The sequence below is a fragment of the Gorilla gorilla genome, chromosome 16, assembly GCF_029281585.2.
Source record: "Gorilla gorilla gorilla isolate KB3781 chromosome 16, NHGRI_mGorGor1-v2.1_pri, whole genome shotgun sequence".
NCBI classification, from domain to species: Eukaryota; Metazoa; Chordata; class Mammalia; order Primates; family Hominidae; genus Gorilla; species Gorilla gorilla.
Window position 1 is genome coordinate 76,739,155 of NC_073240.2, and position 26,948 is coordinate 76,766,102.

The window sequence follows — 26,948 nt, forward strand, 5'->3', positions numbered from 1 at the left end:
CATGGTACCCCTGTGCCAGCATTTCTCTGGGGCATATACTTAGGGGCATGAGGATCAGTTTCTTCTTTTACTCAAGAGTTATCTAGGAAAAAAAAAAACTTTTTAAAAAGCATTTTCAGGTGGCTTTTCAGTTATTTTTAGTGCATCAATATGGTCAGAGAATATGGCCTGTGACCTTTCAGCTGCATTATCAGCAATCGTTTAGACTTCACTATTGGTGTTACTGCTGTCTTTGCTTCTTATTGCTGCTCCTTGTATTATGTGTCCTGCTCCCTGCCCCTCAAGTATATCCCTGAATAATATCTGGTTTTTTTTTTTTTTTAACCTAGAAAGGGTTTGCAGGGATGTGCATGGAGAGTGTCCCTTGAATATTTGCTGTCTGTTATTTGTTCAACAAATATCTGACTCTGTATAAAGTATTCCACATTGGTGTGGAGAATCTGGAGGTGAATGTACACAGATAATGCTTCCTGTCTTGATGGAGCTAGATATAGAATTCTAAGTTCATAACTGAGTCTATTCCCAGTTCTTTACGCTTTTATCTTCTGATATTTGTTACAAATGAAAAGTCTGATGCCTATCTCATTCTTAATTCTTTCTGTGTATTTTATTTTTTCTTTCTGGTAGTTGGTATGATTTTCTCTGTAACTGTAAAGTGGGGGGTTTTACTTTTCAGTATTACTTTTTTTTTTTGAAACAGGGTCTTGCTGTCTTGCCCAGGCTAGAGTGCAGTGGTGTGATCACAGCTCACTGCAGCCTCTACCTTCCTGGGCACAAGCAGTCCTCCCACCTCAGCCTCTTGAGTAGCTGGGACTACAGGTGTGCACTGCCACCGTGCATGGCTACTTTTTAAAATTTTTTTGTAGAGATGTGTTTTCACCACATTGCCCAAGCTGGTCTCAAACTCCTGGGCTCAAGTGATCCTCCTGCCTTGGCCTCCCAAAGTGTTACAGGCATGAGCCACCGTGTCCGGCCTTCAGTATTCCTTTGGGGCATTCAGAGCCACTTAATATTCTAAAGTCTTTCTTTAGCTCAGCAGCACTTGTCTCTTTTGTTTCTTTTTATTCCCCTTCATCCTCTGGATGAATGTTAGATCTCTATATCTTCAATGTCCCTTAACTGTTCTCTTACTTACATCTCTTCTATTTTCTCCCCCATCTCCTTTTTTTCTCTGTTCTAAGGAAATGTCACTGTTTGTTTTTCTTAATCATAAATGCCTTGTTGGGTCAAGTCCATAGTACTCTGGCCCTTCTACAAGTGGTTTTTTGGGGGTGGAGGGGATCTTATTTTTACTTTCTAGAATTGTGCTTGCATAGTAATCTGTTTTTTATTTTGTGGATGCAGTATCTTCCCAATTACTGCTAAAGATCCCAATTAGGTTTTTAAATTCTATTTATTTCCTTCATTAGTAATGCTTCAGATCATTTGTGCTTACTTGACTTGGCACTTTCAGATTGCTAATTTTCTTCAGCTCTCTGGTGATACGTGGTTATCTCCTCATTTGTAGATGAGATATACCATTGATCAGTATCCATTGTTGACCTGAGTGTCTTCAGAATTGTCACTCTTTTCTATTGTGGCCTCCCCCTCCTGGTTTGCAGACCTGTGCTCTTCCTATGGCATGAGGATGAGGAGGTGCTGGCTGGTGAGCTTTCCAGCTCCTGAGCTAAAAGGAAGAGGTGGAGTCTGTTATAAGATTTTGCTGCTGCATTGAGTTATATTAAAAACACTCTCTGTCTTTTCTGTCTGGTTTTGACACTCATAGAGGCCATCAAGATAGGGTTCCTATATAGGAGAGTGATCCTTACCAACTGTAGATGGGACAAGTACAGTAAAGAATGTCTGATTCTTCTGAAAAAAAGTGGTCCCTGCATTATTTGGATTGAGTCTGTGACTTTCTCAAGCCCAGCAGTCTGATTCCATCTCCTTTGTATCTTCCAGCATGTCCTTATCGTTTTGGTTCACTAAGGGTATTCTCCTTGTATTTGTTTTTCTGCTACTGCAGCAGACCTACTCTTTTTTTAATAAAATTCTGTCATTTCAGTGGGGTTTTGAAAAGAGGACCAGGCCACATCTTGAAATGAAATCATCTTAGGGTCTCCCACGATTAACTCACTTTTTGTTTTGATTAAATTACTTCCCGTTTTTGAAGTGATGGGGGCTCAGCTTTCTCATTTTAAAATGAGGGATAGTAACTGGGCTGATGGTGACAGACCCAGATGCATGTGAGAATCACCTCAGAGAGCTTTTGAAAAACAGATTCTCTGGGTAGGCTTTGAAATTGGCATTTCGAAAATGCTCTTTCAATCATTGATGCAACCAAACTCTGGGAGTTTTAGGCTAGGTATATAGTCTTTAGATACCCAGAATAGTTTGATTTGGAATATAACAATTTAGGGAAATGAAAAAAGGGAGAATTACATTTTGGAAGCTGCTTGCTTCCATTTTCCATTAGTTTTTAGAAGACAATGTCTAAAGAGATGCAGATTTAAAGGAAATACAAGTTAATTCTGCAGGGGTATGTTTACATGGAATTCTCCAGCTGACTAATCCAGAAGAGTTCTAATACCCTCTGTGATCATGGGTTTGTTTTTCTTGAGAATTATTCCATCAGAGTGTCTAATAACAGATGCTTAGATACTGCCGAGACCTTTGTTGGTCTTACTTGATCTCTGGATCCTGGTTTCTTGATCTTTTACATATTCTGTGTTCTAACCTGAACTGGCCTTCGTGGTTAAAGATGCATGTATTAACAGTGTCCTGGCGAGGGCTTACCTTTTGAACTTTGCCAAAAATGGATATGAAAGTCCCTCCTAAAACCCCATCAAATTCATTTCTGAACTTGATAAATTGTAAATTGTGTAAATTGGTTAAGTTGTGTCTTGTAGGGAAGTATTTTGTTGTAAAATGTTTTTAAAAAGAAAATTTGCTTTTTAGTGAGGTGATAATCATTTCATAATTCTTAGTTTTGTGAAATGTCTATTATCAGTAACACATCTGACCGTTCAAAATGTAAGGCAATTGAATTTATGTAATGATTCAGGCTTTCCAAAGTTAAAAAGGGAGCTATTTTAAGGAATTTGTAGTTTGGGAGATTTTATTTTAAATAAGCCATTGATCTTATGCACATAGCCATATAAGTAAAATGTTTTCTTATTTTAAATTAGATGTTTTAACATTTTTTTCTGTTTTGCTTTATATTTGATTGCTTTTCTTTGTTCCTAAGGCAGCCATTAAGTTGAATTGTTCAAAATTGTTTCATTTTTAAAAGCTGATAACTTATTTGTTAGTCAAAGCTGGATTTAAAGATAAACATTTTAATTTTAATAAACTGTCTGGTAGTGGGACTCCAGTGACAGATGGTTGAGAGTTTGTGGCACCAGTCTTCTAATGTACTCAGCCTGTGCATATTTGTTCTGTATAGCCCTGGCAGATTCTTTCTCTGTTTCAGAATGGGACAACAGAAGAAGTGACTTCAGAAGAAGAGGAAGAAGAAGAAGAGATGGCTGAAGTAGGTATTTTATATAAAAGAAGAGTTCATAAATTTCTTCATTTTTGAACATTTGAGTAATTCTCAAATCTTTTTTATAGACTACTATTAATGTGGAATAATTGAAAGCACAGTGTGTTTGGAATGGAATATAATTTCCCAACTCTGGCTTTACCTCTAACTAATGATATGCCTTTGAGCAAATTTATCTGAATTCTTTGGATTTGATTTCCTGGAAAACAAAAGCTTTTAACATTTAGCACTAAAATTATATTTATGTTTAATACTAATCAGTACTTAATCTGTATTTGGTTATTTTTAGGAAGAGGAACTACTAAGTTTAAAAAATTTTATGTTTGCATAAAAGGAGAATTTGAGAACATTTTAGGGACTGCTCGCCAGAAGTAGTGAAACTGCCTCTTGTTGAAAAATCATCACAGAATTTTGTCTTAATCTGGTTTACACTATTTTAACAGAATACTGGAGACTGGGTAATTTATAAAGAACAGACATTTATTTTCTCACTGTTCTGAAGGCTGGGAAGTCCAAGATCAAGATACCAACATTTGGTGTCTGAGGACCTTCTTGTTGCATCCTCACATGGTAGAAGGCAGAAGGGCAGGAGAGCAAGCTAGTCCGTTGTGTGAAGCCTCATTTGTAAGGGCCTTAATCCCATTAAGGAGGAAGGAGCCCTCTTGGCTTAATCACCTCTTAAAGGTCCTACCTCTTAATAGCATCACATTGGCAACACCTGCATTTTGGAGGGAGCACATTTAAATCATAGCAAATTTAGTGGAGTGCATTCCAAAGACATTGAGTTTAGGCCAGTTGTCAGTCATGGATATAATTTTAGATGTTTTCAAGCTCTGAAGCTCTGCATTTAAATTCAAACTTCAGAACAAAGATCTTTGTCTCTGCGTTGACCAAATAGAGGATATGTGAATTCCATGGTCTTGATTTAAAAAAAAATTTTTTTTTTCTGTTTTGGGTCTTATAATTAATGTATGCTTTTATTTTCTTGATTTGGAAATTTTTAATCTAAAGTGTACTTTTAGAATGCTTCAGAACTAAAGAAGCAGCGTTGTAGGCTTGTTTTGTTTTTTTGAGACAGGGTCTCACTGTGGTGCAGGCTGGAGTGCAGTAGTGTGATCACGGCTCACCGCAACCTCAAACTCCTGGACTCAAGCAATCCTCACACCTCAGCCTTCTGAATAGCTGGGACTACAGGCGTGTGCCCCATGCCAAGCTTTTTAAAAAAATTTTTGTAGAGATTGGGTGTTGCTCTTTTGTCCAGGCTCATCTCGTGAACTCCTGACCTCAAGTGATCCACCACTGGCCTCCCAAAGTGCTGGGATTGTAGACATGCGCCACTGTGCCTGGCTGTAGGCTTGTTTTATGAGTCTGGGAGTAAAATACTCTTAAAACTGTCAAGTTAGAATGAGAGTTTAATGTTTTTATGCAGTTTAGCTTAGGTGGAATAAACTGCATGAAAACATTAAACCTTTTTTGTGCGCCCAGTTTACCATGAAGCAGCCATTGTACTAAAGTTCATGAACTTTTTCTTTTTCCCCTCATAAGATAATAAACAAGGGGCCGCAACATGGAGGGAAACCTAGAAAGGTAGACTGGACTTTGGGGATGTCAGATTAGGACAGGTGGAAAGAAGATATTCTAGGCTCCTAAAATAATATGGGAACAGGCTCAGAACAACCTTGGACATAGTGTGTTTGAGTTCATTGGATACTTTTCTTTTGAGGAGGGTTGATGGGTGGAAGTCATGAAAAAACAAGATTGGCTAGAAAAGGCAGATGGTTAAAAGTCTTGAATTCGAGACAGGTGTGTTTCTATTTGGTGTGATTATTTGAAGGGGTGGTTTGCCCCTCCACACCTGTGGGTGTTTCTTGTTAGGTGGAATGAGAGACTTGGAAAAGAAAAAGACACAGAGACAAAGTATAGAGAAAGAAATAAGGGGACCCAGGAAACCAGCATTCAGCATATGGAGGATCCCGCCAGCCTCTGAGTTCCCTTAGTATTTATTGATCATTTGTAGGTGTTTCTCCGAGAGGGGGATGTGTCAGGGTCACAAGGCAATAGTGGGGAGAGGGTCAGCAGACAAACACGTGAACAAAGGTCTTTGCATCATAGACAAGGTAAAGAATCAAGTGCTGTGCTTTTAGATATGCATGCACATAAACATCTCAATGCTTTACAAAGCAGTATTGCTGCCCGCCTGTTCCACCTCCAGCCCTAAGGCGGTTTTTCCCTATCTCAGTAGATGGAACGTACAATCGGGTTTTATACCGAGACATTCCATTGCCCAGGGACGGGCAGGAGACAGATGCCTTCCTCTTGTCTCAACTGCAAGAGGCATGCCTTCCTCTTATACTAATCCTCCTCAGCACAGACCCTTTACGGGTGTCGGGCTGGGGGACGGTCAGGTCTTTCCCTTCCCACGAGGCCATATTTCAGACTATCACATGGGGAGATACCTTGGACAATACCTGGCTTTCCTAGGCAGAGGTCCCTGCGGCCTTCCGCAGTGTTTGTGTCCCTGGGTACTTGAGATTAGGGAGTGGTGATGACTCTTAAGGAGCATGCTGCCTTCAAGCATTTGTTTAACAAAGCACATCTTGCACAGCCCTTAATCCATTTAACCCTGAGTTTGACACAGCACATGTTTCAGAGAGCATGGGGTTGGGGGTAAGGTCATAGATTAATAGAATCTCAAGGCAGAAGAATTTTTCTTAGTACAGAACAAAATGGAGTCTCCTATGTCTACTTCTTTCTACTCAGACACAGTAACAATCTGATCTGTCTTGCTTTTCCCCACAATTATTGATAGGAAGGCCTTAAGCAGGGAATAGTGTGCTGAGGATATTGTTTGAGAAAGATAATGTTGAATTCTGTTTGGGATGTGCTGATTAATACTCAGAAAAAGTTTTGTGGGTGGGAACATGACTGAGGTTGAAGGTATGGGAGGAAATACAGGCTAAAGGCATTTGTGAGAATTGTGAGGAAAACACATGTAGGATGGAAGATCAGGGCTGAAAGGTGCACACAGGGAGAAGGGAGCTCAATGAAGTATGGAGTCATGGGCAGAGTTTGAGTGAGAACAGAACGTTATAGGGCTTGAAGAGATGGCATTCCAAAAAGGAGGCCGGGGAGGTGAAGGCTGCAGTGAGCCGAGATCTTGTCACTGTACTCCAGCCGGGGCAACAGAGCGAGACTCCATCTCAAAAAATAAAAAAATAAACCCAAAAAGGAGGCATATTGAATGGATAGAAGGTAGTGATTAACCTGGTCTAGAAATCAGTGAATTAGCCTGCTTGGGGGAAAAAAAAAGCCGAGATGCGTATAAACTACTCCTTTAGAGATTTTGGCAATTGAAGTAGAGAAATAAGGTAATTGCAAAAAGTTAGGATTTAAATTCTGCATAGATTTATATATGTGTAAGAACAGATAGTATGGGAAAGAAGGGAGCAGAGTGATGTGAATAAAGATATTGGTCTAGGGGTATTCAAATTCTTTGTTTTCTTTTCCTTTTTTTTTTTTTTTTTTTTTTTTTGAGATAGAGTCTTGCTCCGTCACCCAGGCTGGAGTACAGTAGCATGATCATAGCTCACTGCAGCCTCAAACTCCTGGGCCCACATGATCTTCCTATCTCAGCCTCCTGAAGACCTGAGATAAAATTCTTTTTCTAACTTTTTTTCTAGTTATAAACGTCAATAGATGCTTACTACATAAAACTTGGAAATTAGGGGAAAGCATTAAATGCCTCCAGAGATAACTAAAATTAACTGAAATTAACATTTCAATGTAAGTTCTTCTGGTCTTTCTTTTTCTGTGCTTATTTCAGCGTAACTGAAATTCTTCCTATTCTTTTTTGTATTGTTTTTCATTTTAAAGTTTTTCGTTACAGGAGAAATTATGCTATGTTAGTATTTCAGTGGCCTCTTAATATTTTGCTATTTTTGCACATGCAGATTTTGTGTTTATTTTTGTGGCTGCAAGGTTGAAATAGGTATCCTTATGCCTAAATTATTGTTTATAGTTTAAACTAGTTTCTTAGAATACAATTCTAGAAGTTGAGTTCCTGGAGCAAACTAGGAACACTTAAGGTTCTTGACACCTGCTGCTAAACTGTTTTAAAGGTTCCTCTTAATAAGAGATTTAGAAGATGGCTTATTTGGTAATAGTTATGATTTTGTAAAGCTTTTAAATCTGCTTTACCCAGAGTCTAGATTTTAAATAAAATATAGGATATAAAAGGTGGGAGCCTCTTGAATGGAATGTGGGGGCTTTTTCTCTCTCCCTGTAGGATAGATACATTTTGTTTCTTGTTCCTCATTGAGTCAAGAATAATTTAACGTTATTTTGGCATAAGAAACTGCTGAAGAAAAATAGGTTGAATAAGCTAACATTTTTCGTCTCTTTGTAGGATATAGAAGACTTAGATCACTATGAGATGAAGGAAGAAGAGCCTATTAGTGGGAAAAAGTCAGAGGATGAAGGAATTGAAAAAGAAAATTTGGCAATATTAGAGAAAATTAGGAAGACTCAAAGGCAAGACCATTTAAATGTAAGTGTGTGTAGATATCTAGAACCTGGACTTCTGTGGTTAAATAATTATAGTTAATACCAGGCAATTCATTAACATGCCCATCTGAGCTGCCCTCTTCCTCCATTTCTGCCTTAGTGGTGGATGCAGTCATATGTGTTTTAAAACAGGGTCTTGCTCTGTCGCCTAGGCTAGAGTGCAGTGGCACAATCATAGTTCAGTGTAGTAGCCTTGATCTCTCAGGCTCCAGTAATCCTGCTGCCTCAGCCTCCCAAGTAGCTTGGACTATAGGCACATGCCACCATGCCAGGCTAGTTTTTTTTATTTTTAGTAGAGATGAGGACTCTGTGTTGCCCAGGCTGGTCTTGAACACCTGAGTTCAAGTCATCCTCCCATCTCGGCCTCCCAAACTACTGGGATTACAGGCATGAGCCACCGTGCCTAGCCTTAGTCATATGTTTTGTTGCTGTAGATTACGTTTCTTATCTATAGATAGCCACTTTTTACCCTGTTCATCTGCTCTTCATATCCTGGAACCACCTGCTGATCCCTGTATTTCCCCTTCCTGGCCTGTTTATGGTGTTTTCTCTGCTTACCTTCCTCCCACGGGATCTGTATATTCAAATTCATCCTCTCCGACAAAATACAATTCAAGTTCTTTCTCCTTCGTGAAGCTTACTTTGGTCTGTCCTGCTCTGACCCAACCAAAAGTAATTTTTCTCTTTTGACTTAACATCCTTTTTTTTTTTTTTTTTTTTGGGATGAAGTTACGCTCTGTCTCCCGGGCTGGAGTGTGGTGGCATGATCTCAGCTCACTGCAGCTTCCACCTCCCAGGTTCAAGCAATTCTCCTGCCTCACCCTCCTGTGCAGCTGGGATTATAGGTGTACACCACCACACCTGGCTAATTTTTGTATTTTTAGTAGAGACAGGGTTTCACCATGTTGGCCAGGCTGGTCTTGAACTCCCGACTTCAAGTGATCCACCTGCCTTGGCCTCCCGAAGTGCTGGGATTACAGGTGTGAGCCACTGTGTCTGGCCACAACTTAATATCTCTTTTACGTGAAGCAGCAGGATGTGAAAAGAACACTGAGTCTGGTGACAAACACACCTTTTATGGTTTCACTTTCCTCAGCTCTAAAATATGGCTAGACAGTACATACCTTTTGGATGATTGCTATCAAAAATAAATGAAAATGATGTGTGTATATATATATAAAATGCTCAGAGTAGGGAAACATCAAATGATTGTCTGAACACTTACTACTTTTTGCCTTGTGTTAGAGCTATTGACCAACTCCATGAAATCTGAGTAGCAGTTACTTTGTCTTGGGCACAGGTTCCCCAAAACAGGGAATGAATTGTTAGGTAAGTAGATGCCAAATGTTGAAAACAGGTAGATTACTCTCCCTCCTTCAGTCTTATTTATATATTAATCTAATTTATAATTTTTAGTAGAGCAAAGAAATTTAGTCAAGCCCCCATATCTTGATTACTTAAAAAACAAAGTTTGTCATTTGAATTAATGATGACTGTACTTTATGTCTTGTGATCGATTCCAGTTTGAGTTATAGTCAAAACAACTATAAGTTATTGAACACTTTTGCATGATGGATACTATGCCAAGTACTTTATACTTCATATATCTTCACATTTAGTCTTCATAGCCACCGTGTGAAATAGGTATGCTTCATATTTTAGAGATAGGAAAAACTTCTCATATTTTGTAGATATGAAATGAGCTAGGAAACTTGATTTTTCCCCCCTTCAAAGTATAGTGCAATGTTTAAAATCTTTAATTTCACGTGACCAAAAAATAGTTCCGTTTGTATTTAGTCTTATGATAAGATATTGATGTGTTTTCATCTTTAGAGATGTCCCTGCACTGAAAAACTGAAACCAGTCGCATGTGGGCAGATGTTTCTCAGTGTCTTAATGTGCGAACTAGACCATCTGTGTAACATTCTTGCTTGTAGTCTTATGAATGGAACTCTATTTTAGTTAATAATGTGTCACCTTGAGTGTCTTCTAGTATTTTCAAAAATTGCTGGGGTTTGGAATAGACTCATACTGAATTCTTTGTTATTGTGGAATCCATGGTGGTCTGGACATGTTGGCTAGACTTTTTCACATGAGAAGAAATAGGAAATGAACTAGACTTGTGCCTAGTTTTAATATCCTCTTGAAACTTCATAATGCTTCATTTAATTGGGCTTTTTTTTTTACTTCTTAAAATGTTGAGGTTGGGCACAGTGGCTCATGCCTGTAATCCCAGCACTTTGGGAGGCCAAGGCAGGCAGACCACGAGGTCAAGAGATTGAGACCATCCTGGCCAACATGGTGAAATCTCGTCTCTACCAAAAAAAAAAAACAACAAAATTTAGCTGGGCGTGGTGGTGCACACCTGTAGTCTCAGCTACTTGGGAGGCTGAGGCAGGAGAATCTCTTGAGCAGGGAGGCGGAGGTTGCAGTGAACTGAGATCGCGCCACTGCACTCCAGCCTGGGTAACAGGGCTAGACTCCATCTCCAAAAAAAAAAAAAAAATGTTGAGTGGTGATCCATTTTTGCTGTAATCTTTTAGATCAGGTTGAAATATCTTAAATCTTAGCTCAGCAGACCCTGGTAAACAGTGGCTTTTGTGTTTCAGGGTGCAGTGTCTGGGTCAGTGCAAGCTTCAGATAGACTTATGAAAGAGCTCAGGGACATATACAGATCACAGAGTTATAAAACAGGTAAGGATCTCTGGATCCCTGCTCTCTTTATGATTCTTCTGCTCTTTTCTATTGTCAGATTATAAATGTCATTTCTTAAAACTGGACAGAAATGGAAATGTTTACTAGCTTTATTTCAGGAATGTGAAACTCAAATGCAATCAAGTTCCAAAAGATGTAGGAGTAAAATAGGATGAGTTTACTTGTCTTTTGGATTTTTAAAAAATGTTTTTATAGGTCCATTGGAATTTTGTCCTCTTCTTGATAAACAGTGAACTCTTACATGATTTTTATCTTCTGGGGAAAGCATGAGCAATACTGCTTGGAAAGTAAATAAGAGTAATACATTTCATTTTACAGAGAATAATTGCCAAGTTGATTTTTATGATTTCCCCCCATTTTTGAAAGCAAGATAATCAGTTCTTATTGTAAAGATAGTTATGTTATTACCTTTAAAATATATAAGTTTTTAAAGTTTTCATTTCCTTGTTTGACGAGTATTCTTACTCAATATGACTTGAATATTATGGAACCTCTCTAACTAGAGGTAAAATTCTCATATTGTTATGGAGATTCTAATAGTATTAAATAATGAGCCAAACTTTAATTTGAAAAGATAGCGTTGGTTGGGTGCGGTGGCTCACACTTGTAATCCCTGCACTTTGGGAGGCCAAGGTGGTCAGCTCACCTGAGGTCCAGAGTTCAAGACCAGCCTGGCCAACATGGCGAGCGAAGCCCCATCTCTACTAAAAATAAAAAATTAGCCGGGTGTGGTGGCGCGCGCCTGGTGATCCGAGCTACTCAGTGGTCTGAGGCAGGAGAATCACCTGAACCCAGGAGGCAGAGGCTGTAGTGAGCCAAGATTGCACCACTGCACTCCAGCCTGGGCAGCAAGAGTGAGACTCTGTCAAAAAAAAAAAAAAAAAAAAAAAAAAAAAAAAGCGTTATGACCGATTCAATTCTAGCGTTATGACCGATTCAGGAATTCTTAGCGTGAGCAAATCAAAATTAATTAGAATTTGCTTAAAAAATAAAAACAAGGAAAAATCCTTGCTTTGTAGTGTGCAGGATAAGCCAAACTTGTTTCTGAGTTGTTAGAATTGTGGGTGTCCTTACGGTTTTTTGTGTAAGAAGTCTAAAAGTTTATCTGTAGAGACCTAATAAAGTACAAACATTTGAATACTGGTTTTATTTTTAAATGTTAAATAATCATTTGTTTCAGCATTGTTTATATAGAAAAAAAAACAGATATTGGGTGGAATTTGTTAAAGCATATCCATAAAATAAACTACCACAGAGTCATTAAAAAGATTGTGAATAGATTTATGTATACTAACTTGGAAAGATGTCCCTGAAAGTTGAAGAGAGATTATAAAACAACATACGTAGAAGGATTCCATCTTTGTAGAAATGTATGTTCATGGAAGAAAAGTCTTAAGTACATATGATTTTGCATAATCTTTTTTTCAGTCAGACTAAACGGTAAGCAGTTTTTCAACTCATTAAAGAATCTTCTCAATTGATGGCTGTAATTATCTGTTAAGGGCATAAGATACTCAGCTGCAGTAGTGTAATATTTACTATATAGCTTAGTTGTTCCATGTTTTAAGAGCAAAATTTCTAGCTTTCGTTGGCTATTTAGTGTATACATTTGTACCATAGTAATAGTTATATGATCAAATGAAGAGTAGCTAACATGCTCTATATCTTAACAGGGATTTATTCAGTGGAACTCATAAATGACAGTTTATATGACTGGCATGTTAAACTGCAGAAGTAAGTGGCTTTTTAATGCTAACCCACTCTTTGCAATGGTAGACTATCACAGTGGAGGTTATTTTCCTTCTAACTTGATACCTTTATACTATGGCTTTTACTTAGAACTTTAGACTTCGTTTCTATAGAAATAGTTCTTAGATTGTTTAAATGAGCTGTTGCTGAGGCCTAATAAGAAAGTGAGAAAGAGGAAGGACAGAAAGAGGGACCAGCTGCGGGATAAAGTGTTTTATGGAGTTAGAGCAGGGGAACTTAGAAACAAAAGTGTATTTAATAACTTCATGAGACTGTGATAACCAGTTTATATTTGAAATATATACAGCACTTTGGGAGACTGAGGTGAGAGGATCTCTTGAGCCTGGGAGTTTGAGACCAGCCTGGGCAACATAGCAAGACTTCATCTCTACAAAAAAAAAAAAAATTAGCCAGGCATGGTGGAGTACACCTGTAGTCTCAGCTACTGGGGGTGGTGGGAGGCTGAGGCAGGAAGATCTTGCGCTCCAGACATCAAGGCTGCAGTGAGTCACGATCGTATCACTATATTCCAGCCTGGGCAACAGAATGAGGCACCCTGTCTCTTAAAAAAAAAAAAAAAAGTTGGGGGGAGGTGGGATTCAAATTAGACCTGTATATATAGGACAGTTGTAGACAAATACAGGTTTTTTTAGTGATTTAACTTTTCATAGTTCTGACCATGGCAAACTTTTCTCCTTGAACCCTTTGGCTAATAATGTAAGTTTAATATGCTTTCCTAAACTTTTTTTGAGTTCTTGAGAAAATTATATACATGTGACTATTTTCCTTTAGAATGACTGCAAACTCTGAACTCCCTTACTAGATTAGATTTAGAGTATTATGGTCTCTTTTGGACATTTATTCCCAAGGAGCTGGAACCTATAGTGACCTCTATTTTTCCTGGTGATACAGAGCAGCTTTAGACCTTCTCTTTCTGGAACTTGCCCTAGGTGCTCTATTTTAGCTGTCATACTAGTTCATTTTTGAGTTTAGTTAAAAAAAAAAAAAATCTCTAACTTTTTATTTGAACTGTTTTTTGTTTTGTAATTCTTAGGGTTGACCCTGATAGTCCTTTGCACAGTGATCTTCAGATCTTAAAAGAAAAAGAAGGCATAGAATATATTTTGCTTAACTTCTCTTTTAAGGTAAGAAAATAGTTACAGGACCCCATATACTTCCAGTGGGGGGGGGGGGGGGGCGGGCATATATTTGTACAAGTGCTTTGGAAAACAAGTTGGTAAAGTAGAAGATACTCATACCCTATGGTTCAGGAATCTCGTAGACATATTCTCCGTTAAGACATGAGTACTTAGGCGTACCAGGAGACACAGCAGGAATGTTCAGAGCAGCATTGTTTATAATAGCACCAAATAGAAAACCCAAGTGTTCATTCCAATAAAATGGAGAATTGTGGTGTTTATAAAGTGGTTTACAGCTATGTGGGACAAGATGGGTGGATCTTGAACACAGTTGTAAAAGAGACTGGACTCCAAAACCTATTTTGTACAATTCCCTTTATATACAGTTCAAAAATAGGTAAAACTAATGTTGATTAGGGCATGCATTCTTAGTGGAGGCAATATCACCTGCAGTGTAGTGAAAACTGATCTTTAGAGTGAAAACAATCTTAGCTATTAAAATGGTCTGCTGCCCTCCAAAGGGCCACAGAACATAAACAGATATACGATTTATCTATGGTGTTAAAATTCCATGGAGCAGGGGGGTAAAACTAGGAAGAAAACTTCTAAAAAGGCTTCTTAGGGGGGCAAAAATGAAAAGAAAACTGAGAAACACTTATTTATGGATTCATATGTGAGCAGTAAAACTGTCCAAAGAGGAAAACTGTCCAAGAACAAAGAGGTGATTACATACAGGTTAGTGTAAGGAGTCCATCTAGGTGGGAGGTAGGGAGGTGTGAACTGAAAGGTATATCTGTGCAGGCTTCTTGGATACTGGCTGGAATATATTTCTGGGCCAGGTTGATGGTTACATGAGCACATAATTTACAATAGCTTCTTAAGGTATATCTCTATATTTTATGTACTTTTCTGAATTTATGTGTTATATTTAATAAGGTTTTTTTGTTTGTTTGTTTGTTTGTTTTTGAGACAGAGTCTTGCTCTGTTGCCCATGCTGGAGCTCAGTGGCACAGTTTTGACTCACTGCAACCTCTGCCTCCTAGGTTCAAGTGATTCTCCTGCCTCAGCCTCCTGAGTAGCTGGGATTACAGGTGCATGTCACCACACCCGGCTAATTTTTTTATTTTTAGTAGAGACGGGGTTTCACCATGTTTGCCAGGTTGGTCTTGAATTCCTAACCTCAGGTGATCTGCCTGCCTCGGCCTCCCAAAGTGCTGGGATTATAGGTGTGAGCCACCACACCTGGCCTAATAAAGTATTTTAAAGATGCTAAAAATAATGGTTAAAGAATAGCAATGGAATCTAGAAAAAATGTTAATGGTTTTTTTTTTTTTTTTTTTTTTTGAGACAGAATCTTGCTCTGTTGCCCAGGCTGGAGTGCAGTGGCCCAGGCTGGCATGTGGTGGCGCAATCTTGGCTCACTGCAATCTCTGCCTCCCGGGTTTAAGCAGTTCTCTGCACCAGCCCCCCGAGTAGCTGGGATTATAGGCATGTGCCACCATGTCCGCATAATTTTTGTATTTTTAGTAGAGATGGGGTTTCACCATCTTGGCCAGGCTGGTTTTGAATTCCTGACCTCATGGTACACTTCCCTTGGCCTTCCAAAGTGCTGGGATTACAGGAGTGATTTAATATGGATCTGGATGAGATGTAATGGTTTAAAATCTGTGGATATATGAGATATTTTGATGGAAAAAGCAATACTTCCTTTGTACTTACAAAAAAGGTAGTAATTTTCTAAAAGCTTCTTACGTAGCTTTTTTATGTGTGTGTTTTTGCTTGGGGATATATCTTATGATTGAACTTTCTTGAAGTGACCCAAATGTCAGTATTATCTCTCACTTTTGTTATTGTAGAAACTGTTGTGGTTGTCAACTGGGTTGTCTTCCTAAAATATGAGTCTGGTATATATTGACTGAAGTTGCTAATGTATACATTTTTACTAATTCATATGGGGGAACGAATAAAGCACCCAGGCCAAAAACAAAAAACAAAACACACAAAAAAGGAAGGTATCTTTCTTTTTAAAAAATTAAATTATATGTCCTTATGCCTAACACCAAACTTAAGAAATAGAACCTTTTTTTTTTTTTATCCGTCCCTGTAGCCCCCGGTGTGCCCCTCCCTTGTCACTTCCTCTTTGAGAGGTATCTTTACGGGAATATGAAATATTGGCCAGGAAACTGGAGGATTTGTGACTATAGGTAGTGTTTTCATTATTTTTTCCTGCTCTAGGTAGAACTTCGGGGAGGGGACGATCTGGGAGGTAAATGGCTGAATTTCTATTGGATTTGTGTTTCTGGACCATGGCTCCTGATACCAGAAGGAAGGGCCTTTTCTGGGGTTGGAGTATTTCCTGAGAGGCCTAGGAAGAATGTGATTGCCTTGAGCTAACTGACCTTATGAAGAGGACCTTAAACTGAATTGCCAAGTTATTAGTATTGGGTTTCACAGACTTCGGAGGATAGCAGGTATGACTCAGAAAGATTTGCAGGAAAGAGCCAGAACAGTATATATTTATGGCCTCTGATGTCCACGGTGACAACTTGAATAAGAAAAATGGAACTTGAGATAAAGCATAACACAAAGATGGGAGTTGGGGCAGGAGGGAATGTGACCTTGTCAGCAACTTGGTAAATCCAACTTGCTATATTTTTAAGGAAGTCACTTTTTGGTGTTTCGGGCAGCATCTGAATTACTGAATTGAATTCTGAGGTAGTACTTTAAGAAGGGTCTATTTAGATAAACTTAGGTTCATTTAGAGAATAATAGCCAGGATTGGGAAGAGATTGATTGTATTCCGTGTCCTAGGATAGCTGGTGAAATTGTGGATTTGGAGAGGAGAACATGAGGGTTGATGTTACCTTGTCTTCAACTATTTGAAGGACTGTGTATATGGAAGCATTAGGTTTTATTTGCTTTTGGTGAATGCAGAGCATGAAACTAGTAAGTCAAATTACAAAGAGGTGATTTTCAACTCAATGTGAGGAAGCGATTTGTAACTATTTAGAGCCATTTGGTGATGTAGTCTTTAAAAATAGAATGTTCCTCTTCCTTAATAACTTAGATGGCTAAGATGTTAAGATCTCAGATAACTTTCTGAGATCCTTTATAGAGTCTGAGAGTCTGTTTCTGAGTTAATATATACTAAGGTAACTGAAACTTATTTTAACAGTCACCCTCAACCTTTTTTTTCCTCCCTGAGGAACTTTTTATTTCTGTAAAATCTGGATTCCTGAGTTCCAGGGTATAGACTTTATGGAATAGAGCCCCCAGATTTTGATGTGGAAGAGTTATTCTGAACTGTTTAAAATGAATTAAATGATACATAATGAAGAGGTTTTGTAGTCACTCATTAGGGATTCACATGTTTAAAGATCTAAATAATAGGAGGTTAAATGAAATTGTACTTTACCAAGCTTACATCAACCTCTATACCTTTCATTATGTCTGTTAAATATAGATGAAAGGTGAGCTACTTTATTTGAAAGTAGATTATAATAACTGTTGTTAAGTTGGTATCTTGTGTCATTAAGTTGGTATCTTGTGGATAATCTTAACATTTCTATTGCAAGTTAGAAAATGATTTCTTATCCCTCATTTTATATCATCTTCCTCTCTTCATATATTTTTATCAAGTCTGATGATCCTTGTCTTTTAATTGGACCCATTCATTATTGCTGATACTTGGGTCTGAATCTCCATTCCTATTTGTCCTTCTTGCTTCACACTCCTTTTCATCTTTCTTTGGATTTTTTGATTACTCTAGTTTCTTACCTCTGTCAGCGTGGTAGTTCTTATCCTTCTTTACTACCCTACAGTTACAATATGTCTTTGACTTGTCAAAGTCTAACATAAACTTGTAAATTTATATTTTTTCCTTTTCCTTGTCAATACAAGGACCTTAGAACACTGAGTTCATGTCCTCCCTGCCATATACATGCTGCTGTCGTCATGCATTTTCGTTCTATACTTACCTAAAACCCTATACATAATTATATAATTAGTCACTATCCACTTAGATCCACATGCATATTTGCTCTTTTTTATGGTCTTTATTCTCCACATTTTCATTGAGGATCCTCTTTCTCCTGTCTGAAAATAACCTTTAATATTTCCTTTAGTGTGAGTCTGAAGACAAAAAAAACCTTTATTTTTCTTTCTTTCTTTTTTTTTTTGAGACCGAGTTTCACTCTTGTTGCCCAGGCTGGAGTACAGTGGTGCAATCTCAACTCACCGCAAGCTCTACCTCCCGGGTTCAAGCGATTCTCCTTCCTCAGCCTTCCTGTGTAGCTGGGATTACAGGCATGCACCACCACGCCCAGCTGATTTTGTATTTTTGGTAGAGATGGGGTTTCTCCATGTTGGTCAGGCTGGTCTTGAACTCCCGAACTCAGATAATCCGCCCGCCTCAGCCTCCCAAAGTGCTGGGGTTACAGGCATGAGCCACCGTGCCCGGCCTTTATTTCATTTTTGAAGAGTATTTTCATTGAGGGTAAGTTTCTAGGTTGGCAGTTTCTTTCAGTGCCTCGAAGATATCATTCTCTTATCCTAGCTTCCATTGTTTCTCTTGAAGTATTTATGGTGGTTAAATCTTGTGAAGTCTTTGATCAGATTTGGAAAATTCTCAGCAACCATATCTTCAGGTATTGGTTCTGTCCCATTCTTTTATTTCTTCCAGGACTCTAAGTATGTGATAAACTTTTCAATATGTTATCTTTTTTATTTTCTGCATTTTCTACCATTTTATCTTTCTGACTTATTTTCCAGTTTACTGAATCTCGCTTCTGCTAAGTTACTTGCTGTGGTTAAACTTATCCATTAAGCTGCTAATTTCAGCTGTTGTATTTCTAAATTTCAGAATTTCCATATGGTTCGTTTTTATAATTTGCATTTCTCTGCTAGGCTTTCAGTCTTGTCTTTTCTTTCCTTGCTTATGTTCAACAGAGTTAACTCTGTTATCTTGACCCCTTGTGATTATGTGTATTATTTGCTTCTCTTGTTTTCTATTATTTCATCTTTTAAGTCTCATGGCTTATTTTTAGTGATAGACGTTGTATATGAAAAATTGTAGAACTAATTTGAAGCCTTGGATGATAATCTTCTCCAGACAGGATTTACATTTGCCCCTGCCAGGGGCTTGGAAATTAGCAACCCAGGATTGCCTCATCCAGTCAGGGATTGAGATGATTAAAGCTGGCTGTCATTCCCTGTCAGGGCAATTTGCAGTTTGTTCTTCAGGGTCCCAACCTAAGGAGCGGGAGACTTAGCAGGGCCTGTCCTCGGTGGACGCTGAGCTCAAGTATTTATCTCCCTGTGAGCTCTGTGAGTCTGTGAGTTCTAGCTCAGCTTGTGAACCTCTTCTTTTTCTCTTCTGTAATTGGAAGAAAACCCAAGGGGGAAAAAAAAGATCCTGCTCTCTGGTGTTCCCTTTTCTTAGCCTTGAAATTATTATGTTTTGTTCACCTTTCTAGTTCTCAGTCAGAAGATTTATCTAAGTTACCTAGTCTATCATTATTGGAATGGTTCCTTTATATAGTTCTAGTGAAGTGGAACCCCTTCATGTGTTTCATCAGTTTACCATAATGCTGTTCTGTTTGGGCCTGATTTTAACTTCATTTTTATTTGCTTTGGTTTTCATTTTGGTTTTGGGTACTAATTTTATGACTCTTTCCCATTATCTGATAATAAATGTACACATTCTTTATAGTATCTTTTAAAATCTTCTAAATAGTATAACATTAAGGATGTTCTTTAAATTAATTAAACTTGCTTATTTGCTTTTTAGGATAACTTTCCATTTGATCCTCCATTTGTTCGAGTGGTGTTACCTGTTCTCTCAGGAGGGTAAGTTTAAGTGACTACTTAAAAAGAAATTTTTTTCAGTTAAAAAAAATTTTTTTTTATAGAGACCAGATCTCACTATGTTGCCCTGGCTGGTCTTGAATTCCTGGGCTCAAGTGATCCTCCCACCTTGGCCTCCCAAAGTGCTGGGATTACAGGCATGAGGCCACTGTGCCTGGCCTGCATTTTTTTTTTTTTTTCTTTTAAATATAGTGTGCACCAGAAACATTTGGAGAGCTAGTCCCAGGGTTTCTGATTCAGTAGGTCTGTGGTGGGGCCTGAGTATTTACATTTTTAAGAAGTTTCCAGGTGAAGTTGATGCTGTTGTTCTGGGGCCCACACCTAGAACCATTGGTTGTAAAGCATTATGTTGTTGATAGGTAAAGTTTTTAATGATTCATACACACACATATTTATACATATACACACACACACACATACACACATGTATATATACACACATACTTTTTACCATAAAAAAGCCAATGTTTTCAAATGTAAATTGTGATTGAGGGTTTAGAGAATGTTACGATTAGAGAATGGTCCCCACATGCCTGTGATCCTAATTGGTACTTTTAGGGATAATCATGGGAAAATCTCATGGACCTATGGAACTGGCTAATTACTCCTAGAGGTAATACTCGCAGTTTAGTGGGGTCAAATGGTAATTGTATTGCTTCTTTTTATGGTTGGAAGTCTTACAGAAGGTGGGGAAAAGATCACAATTTGTTAGGTTAGTTATGAAATGTTCAGTAGGCCCTCAAAGTATGAGCAGTTTAACTTGAGAATGTTCCAACACTCGGGTGACTAATTCTATTATGTGACATAATCTACATTATGGTGGTTAAAATCTAAATATATCCAGCCTTTCCTTTGATCATTTCTATGATTGAGATAGTAATAGTTGCATTTAGGGTAAAAATATGAGTGACTGCTTCAGACTTCAGAACTTTCTCCAGAAGAGCTTTGTTCCTACAGTTATTTTTAGTTATATTTGCTTTACATGCTTATATATGTGTTTTGGGGGCTAAAATCCTGTTAAGAATCATTTCTGTGTAGTCAGAATACATACTAACTTTGGTGTTGATACTACAGAATAGTTATTTGGGCATGGTGTCCATCTGTAAAGCTCAGAGAAACAAAAAGTGTGTGTTTGTTTGTTTTTTTAACCTTTAGTATTACATATGGATATGCTGAGCTCATTTTGAGTTCTGCCACATGGTAAAGCAATATAATTTATTTTTACTTATTTATTTATTGAGATCGGTTCTCGCTTTGTTGCTCAGGCTGGAGTGCAGTGGTGCCGTCATGGCTCACTGCAATCTCTGCCTCCTGGGCTCAAGATATCTTCCCACCTCAGCCTCCTGAGTAGCTGGGATGCCACCATGCCCAGCTAATTTTTGTATTTTTGGTAGAGATGGGGTTTTGCCATATTGCTCAGGCTGGTCTTGAACTCCTGGGCTGAAGCCATCTTACCTGCCTCAGCCTTGCAAAGTACTGGGATTACAAGTCTAAGCCACTGTGCCTGGCCCAATATTGTTTTTCAAAATTATTTTATTATTTTTTGTCCTTTTTTGTTTTTAAATATTTCTTAATTTTATTTTTTTCGGTATTGTTTCTTAAGAGTTTACTTACCTGACACCTGCAACCTAATCTTTGCCATAGCTCTCAAAATGTTGTGTAAGCACTAATATAGTGGGGTTTTTTTTTATTTGTTTTTTGAGACGGGGTCTCACTGTCACCAGGCTGAAATGCAGTGGCGTGATCTCGGCTCACTGCAACCTCTGCCTTCCTGGGTTCAAACAGTTCTCCTGCCTTAGCCTCCCGAGTAGCTAGGACTACAGGTGTGCGCCACCATGTCCAGCTAATTTTTGTGTTTTTAGTGGAGATGGGGTTTCACCATGTTGGCCAGGATGGTCTCTATCTCTTGACCTCGTGATCCGCCTGCCTCAGCCTCCCAAAGTGCTGGGATTACACGCGTGAGCTACCGCACCCCGCCTAGTGGTTTGTTAATAGATGTTTGTTTTGAGGGGACCGCAAGGTTTTGGGAAACCAGGTTCAGAATATCTTTTACCAAAGGACTTCTTGGAGGCTTAATGCTGTTTTCTATTTTTCCCAAATTTGTTTAATAATTTACACGATAGCATCTCAGAGGGCGGTGTCCTCTGGCTTACTCTCTGGGAAAGGCTGTTCTGTTGGAAATCTGGAGTTCTGAGTGATTCCCATGTGTTTTCTGCTGCAGAGCAGGAAATGCTGAAGGATTCCTTCGTGAGCAGATGTTAGAGGTCTCCTTTTGACAGGTTGTTATAAAGTTGATCACAAGTATACTATTACAGTGAGTGGAAATCCCAGGTTGGGTGTGAAATAGTTGTTTAGAATTGTGTACCTTTTAAAGCTTTTGTTACCTTTAAAGCTTCCGTAGACTGTTTTTGAATCAGGCAGTAAAATTGCTATAAAAAATACTTCTCTTGTCATAAAACCTCATGATTAGTTTTGGAAGTTGAATGTTAAGTAACCCAGCCAAATATTTACATATACAAAATAAACACAAGACCGAAAAATAGTAAATTTTTAACCTTTCTCTTGCTGACAACACCAGTCTTTTACTAGCCACCAAGTCATAGTTCTTACGTTTTTCATAGTTTAATGTTAAAATATCTTTAACGAAGCCTTTACTGATTGGGGAGAAATGACATAACTATTGTGCTTTAGTTTTTTTTTTGAGACAGAGTCTCACTCTGTTGCCCAGGCTGGAGTGCAGTGGCACAATCTTGGCTCACTGCAACCTATGCCTCCCGGGTTCAAGCCATTCTCCTGCCTCAGCCTCCTGAGTAGCTGGGACTATAGGCATGCGACACCATGCCCAGCTAATTTTTGTATTTTTAGTAGAGACAGGGTTTCACCATATTGGCCAGGCTGGTCTCAAACTCCTGGCCTCAAGTGATCCACCCACCTGGGCCTCCCAAAGTGCTGGGATTATGGCATGAGCCACTGCCTGGCCAACTATTGTGCTTTAGTTTTATGTGCTTGTTTATAAAATTGTGATGTTTACTCAGTATTCCCATAAGCATGGGAAAAGGAAGACAGGTCATTTTTTGTTCAAAATCTTATTTGAGAGAAAAAAAAGATCAAGGAAAAGATTTGGAAGCAATTTGCAAATTCAGAATAAATATATAAAAACATTTTTATCAGCCAGATGTGGTGGCTCACGCCTGTAATCCCAGCACTTTCGGAGGCCAAGGCAGGTGGATCATCTGAGTCAGGAGTTTGAGACCAGCCTGGCCAACATGGCAAAACCCCGTCTCTACTAAAAATACAAAAATTAGCTGGGTGTGGTGGTGGGTGCCTGTAATCCCAGCTCGTCGGGAAGCTGAGGCAGGAGAATCGCTTGAACCCAGGAGGTGGAGGTTGCAGTCCAGCCTGGGCAATAGGGCGAGAGTCCGTCTCAAATTTTTTTTTTTTTTAATCAGAACATTTTAAAATGTGATTATAAAATTGGCCAGTATAGCTTTTCAACATTTTATTGTAAGAATTCTAAGAATTTAAGTTCATGACCTTAGTTTACCACCTAGAATAGAGACAAATACTTTATGCATAATGCCATTTTCAGTTTTAAAATCTGTTACGTAGTTTCTTAATTGATTCTTTTTTGCCACAGTGTTATTGTTCTCATTATTCAAATGAATAATTTGAATAAGTGAGCTTGTGACCTACTCAAATAAATCTTCTGATTCCTAATAAAGTGTCTTTCATTATACCAAATGCCAGCTATATAAGAGGGGATTAAAAGTACTAAGTACTCCATTGATTATCAAATGCTAACCATGGACTTAATTTATCAGAGGTTTAAAGTAGCAAAGAGTTGCTCTGGCAATAGTGACCTGAAGACTTCATGAAGTAGGTGAGATCCCAGCTGGGCAGTGAAATGTGAGTGTCGGGTTTGGTCAGCTGGTGGAGGTTGAAGGAAAATGATTTACATAGGTGAAAAGTAAACACAATCAGTTATCTAGGAAAGAGAATGAGATACTCAGAGTATACCAGACCAGTTTGAGCTATAACACAAGGAGGGTAGGACTCATGTAGAAGAGTTTTAGGAAATAGTGCTGATGTAATATCTTGTACTTAAACAGGTCTGTGGACTGGCAACAGATCTTTTTTTTTTTTTTCCCCTCTGCTAAGTAGACTATCACCCTGGCTATTCATCTTTCTGTATAACTGGTTGAGAAGCAGGGGAGTGACAGTAAAGAAACTATTGTAAAGTAAATCTGGTGACAGCAGAAGAGAATATGAGACACATTGTGCTCACAGAGCCTAGAAGAGTGTGACAGTAGTTGAGGGCCACGCTGTTGTCTTAGAGTGAAGTGAGGAAAACCTACATTGGTTTGGTAGTCATGGGAGTGGAAGGAGGAATGAAATGTGAAAGCTCATTGGAGGCAAAATCAAAATGGCTTGGTCTTCATAGTCAACTATTAAGTGAGGAGGAGGAATTATTTGCTGACTTGGGAAGAAGTAAAAGCTTGCCATCTCAATCAGGGTAAAGCTTAAGCATTGTGTGATTCTAGATAGATTATTGAGCAGCTTTGTTCTATGTATTTCATATCTCATATCTTCTAGTTATGACCCTACTTCTTTATTTCTTGACATAGCCAAACATTTTTTAAATTAACAGCTTTACTGTGATACAGTTTATATATGATAAAACGCTTCGAAGTGTACAATTTGGTGGTTGTTAGTATATTCACAGAGTTGTGCAGTCATTACTACTACCTAATTTCAGAACATTTTCATGACTTGAAAAAGAAACCCCGTACTGATTAGCAGTCACTCCCTGTACCCGTTTCCCCCACCATTGATCCTGGCAACCTCTCATCTAATTTTTATCTCTGTAGATTTGCCTATCTTGGACATTTCATATAAATAGAATCATATAAAATGTGGCTTTTTGTGACTGGTGTTTTTTACAGTGATTTTTAAATCAAATACCTGAAGAGGCTAAGCTTAGGATAGTGTTTGCTGTACAACTTTGGCAACTGAACTTTTTTAAAGTTGAAAATACAGTATTACTGTGTCCATATATATGGCATGTTATCCTTAGATGACCCTTACTTAGATCATTAATGTTTTTTTCCTTAGTATTCTTGAACTGTCTCAGTATTCAGCAGGAACCCTTTGGAGGCAAAGAGCAGTAAGAATTTGGAACACTTGTTGACAAAATGATTGTAATTTAATACAGAAGTAGAATCGGCCACTTTTAGGTGTCGATGCTGCTGAAAGTGTATATTAAGGAAAAGTTTAGTTATCTTACTTTTTGTGTAGGTACTAGAACTACTTGTCTTGTGTTCAATAAACATTTGTGTAGTTATTACGTACTTGTACAAATGCACTTTTTGACCTGAAAATCCAAAAACTCCCTTTCTTCCCCCCACCTCTTAAGACTCTGCATCCTCAAAGGAAGAGTGGGGTACCTTAAAGGAAAGGTGGTTGTGACTGGATAATAGGTAAAATGTCTACTGTAGACTTCCTTTTCCCGAAACAAGTTCCTGTCTACCATCAGCATTTCCAAAATTTGAAGATAGTGTGTGATGTTAACTCATCATCTGATTATTAAGCTTTCAGCAATTGTGGAACCAAAATCTAAATGAGTACCTGGATCTTCTAATTCTGTTAAATCAGTGAGTGCACATTATATACAATACTCTTTTAGCCCAGTAGGAGAGTTAAAGAGTGGAACATAGATTTCTATGTCTCAGAAATAGAATACACACAAAAAAATTTAATCCCATGAACCTTGACCTGAATTTAAATTTTTGGAGAGTTTTTCTTTTAGATTTTCTTTCACTTTTAGATTAATCTTTCACTTTGAAAGGTCCCAGGGTTTGGGCAAAGCAAGTGGGGAGAGACACTTGTTTGGATTCTCCAGGATGGGGGAGATGAAGAGGACTTCTTTCCCTAATTTTATTATTAAATATTGTCACTATAACAATTATTAATGTTAGTGGTCTACAGTAAAAGTTTTTAGATGCCTTGTCTGCAAAGTAATTTGGTTAGTTGACACAAAGATGCCTTTGGTTAACTGGAATGGAAGATGTGCAGGCTAGAGTGGTCTTGGCAAGTCTTCTGGGGCGAAATACAGCATTTGGAAGGGTAGGAAGCAGTAGGAATCTCAAGCAAGGGAAAGGCATGGGCAGAGCCACAGAGGACAGAACAATTTGTGGTGGACTTGGTGTCCACACAGACCTAATCAGTGGTCTTAGCTTTTGTGTTTTCAAAATTACCACAGTTTTTGTTCTAAAACTATCATTCCCTTGATTTTTTAAGGCATGATATTTATGTATTTTGAAATTTAAAATAACATTGAAGGAGAAATGAAATTTTGTTTGAGAAAGATAAAGGTTAAAAATCGTTATCTAAATAATGATTTTCTAATGGGAGATTTGGTACATCCCCAGAAGTTATCTTTTGTTCAGAGAATAGTCTTCAGGCCTAGAAAGAGCTTAAGGGAGTCCCAGAGAGAAGCTCCATGGTCAGAACCATTTGATTCTCACAACAGAATGGGTAAAAACAATTTGAACCATAAAACCATACAGATGTTCATAGCATGGATAGGGTAAGGTCAGTGTCATTGTCAGGGGAAAAACTCTTGGCTGTAACATGGTAGAGAAAGTTTCAGATGTAAAGAACACGTGAACGCCATTTAAGGAAACTGATTCTTCTGCCCCTATTCTTTGGAATATTTAGGGCTAAGTTCTTAATTACTGATATACAAATCTGAAAGTATTATGTTCTAAGAACCATTAGAAAAAATTGACTAGAATTTCAGAGGGATTACATTAGCGTGATAACATTAGAATTTTTAAATTACCCATAGTCCTGTATCCCTAACAACTGTTGTCCTGTTTGCATGTTATTTTCTCATCTTTACTTGTGTGCATATTTTCTTGGTAATGGCACTTAGAAATTGTTTAAGGAGGAATAATTCTCGAGAATTTTGTATGACTCCTTTTTTCTTTTTAAGGTATGTATTGGGTGGAGGAGCATTATGTATGGAACTTCTCACAAAACAGGTGACTTTTCTTACGATACTCCATTTTCACCCACAATTTAGTGTTTTGATCATGTAAATTAGATTGTAAGTAGAAAATTCTTTAATAGCTCCTACTCTTAAATTTTAGTTTATTTTAAAAATAGCTTCTACTTTCAAGAATGAAAAAGGTAAACCAATAAAATGACATTGTACTTGGTGCTGAATCTATGCTAGGATAGGCATTAAGAGTGACCTTTATTTAAGGTTCTAATTTGCTCATGTTGGACACTTAGAACATTGGTTTGTTGTTTTTTTTGTGAGATTCTGGAAATGTTCCAATTTTACTTTTTCCCCTTGACTACAGTCTTTTTAACACTGATTTGCTGCTGTT

General features: G+C 38.1%; 1 protein-coding gene across 14 annotated transcripts in view; it reads left to right on the forward strand.

Annotated features, from left to right (window-relative positions):
- Window positions 1–26,948, forward strand: part of UBE2Q2 (ubiquitin conjugating enzyme E2 Q2) — a 59,842-nt gene that overhangs the window by 22,444 nt on the left and 10,450 nt on the right. For 11 of the 14 annotated variants that reach the window (XM_031002372.3, XM_055363835.2, XM_055363837.2 and 8 more), the window contains 7 exons: window positions 3,452–3,511; window positions 7,929–8,069; window positions 10,696–10,780; window positions 12,475–12,535; window positions 13,605–13,695; window positions 19,478–19,536; window positions 26,549–26,597. In XM_031002372.3, coding sequence (XP_030858232.2) covers window positions 3,452–3,511; window positions 7,929–8,069; window positions 10,696–10,780; window positions 12,475–12,535; window positions 13,605–13,695; window positions 19,478–19,536; window positions 26,549–26,597 — 546 coding nt within the window. The remainder of the gene's footprint in view (window positions 1–3,451; window positions 3,512–7,928; window positions 8,070–10,695; window positions 10,781–12,474; window positions 12,536–13,604; window positions 13,696–19,477; window positions 19,537–26,548; window positions 26,598–26,948) is intronic. The other 3 variants (XR_008672108.2, XR_008672107.2, XM_055363843.2) reach the window with 1 other exon arrangement.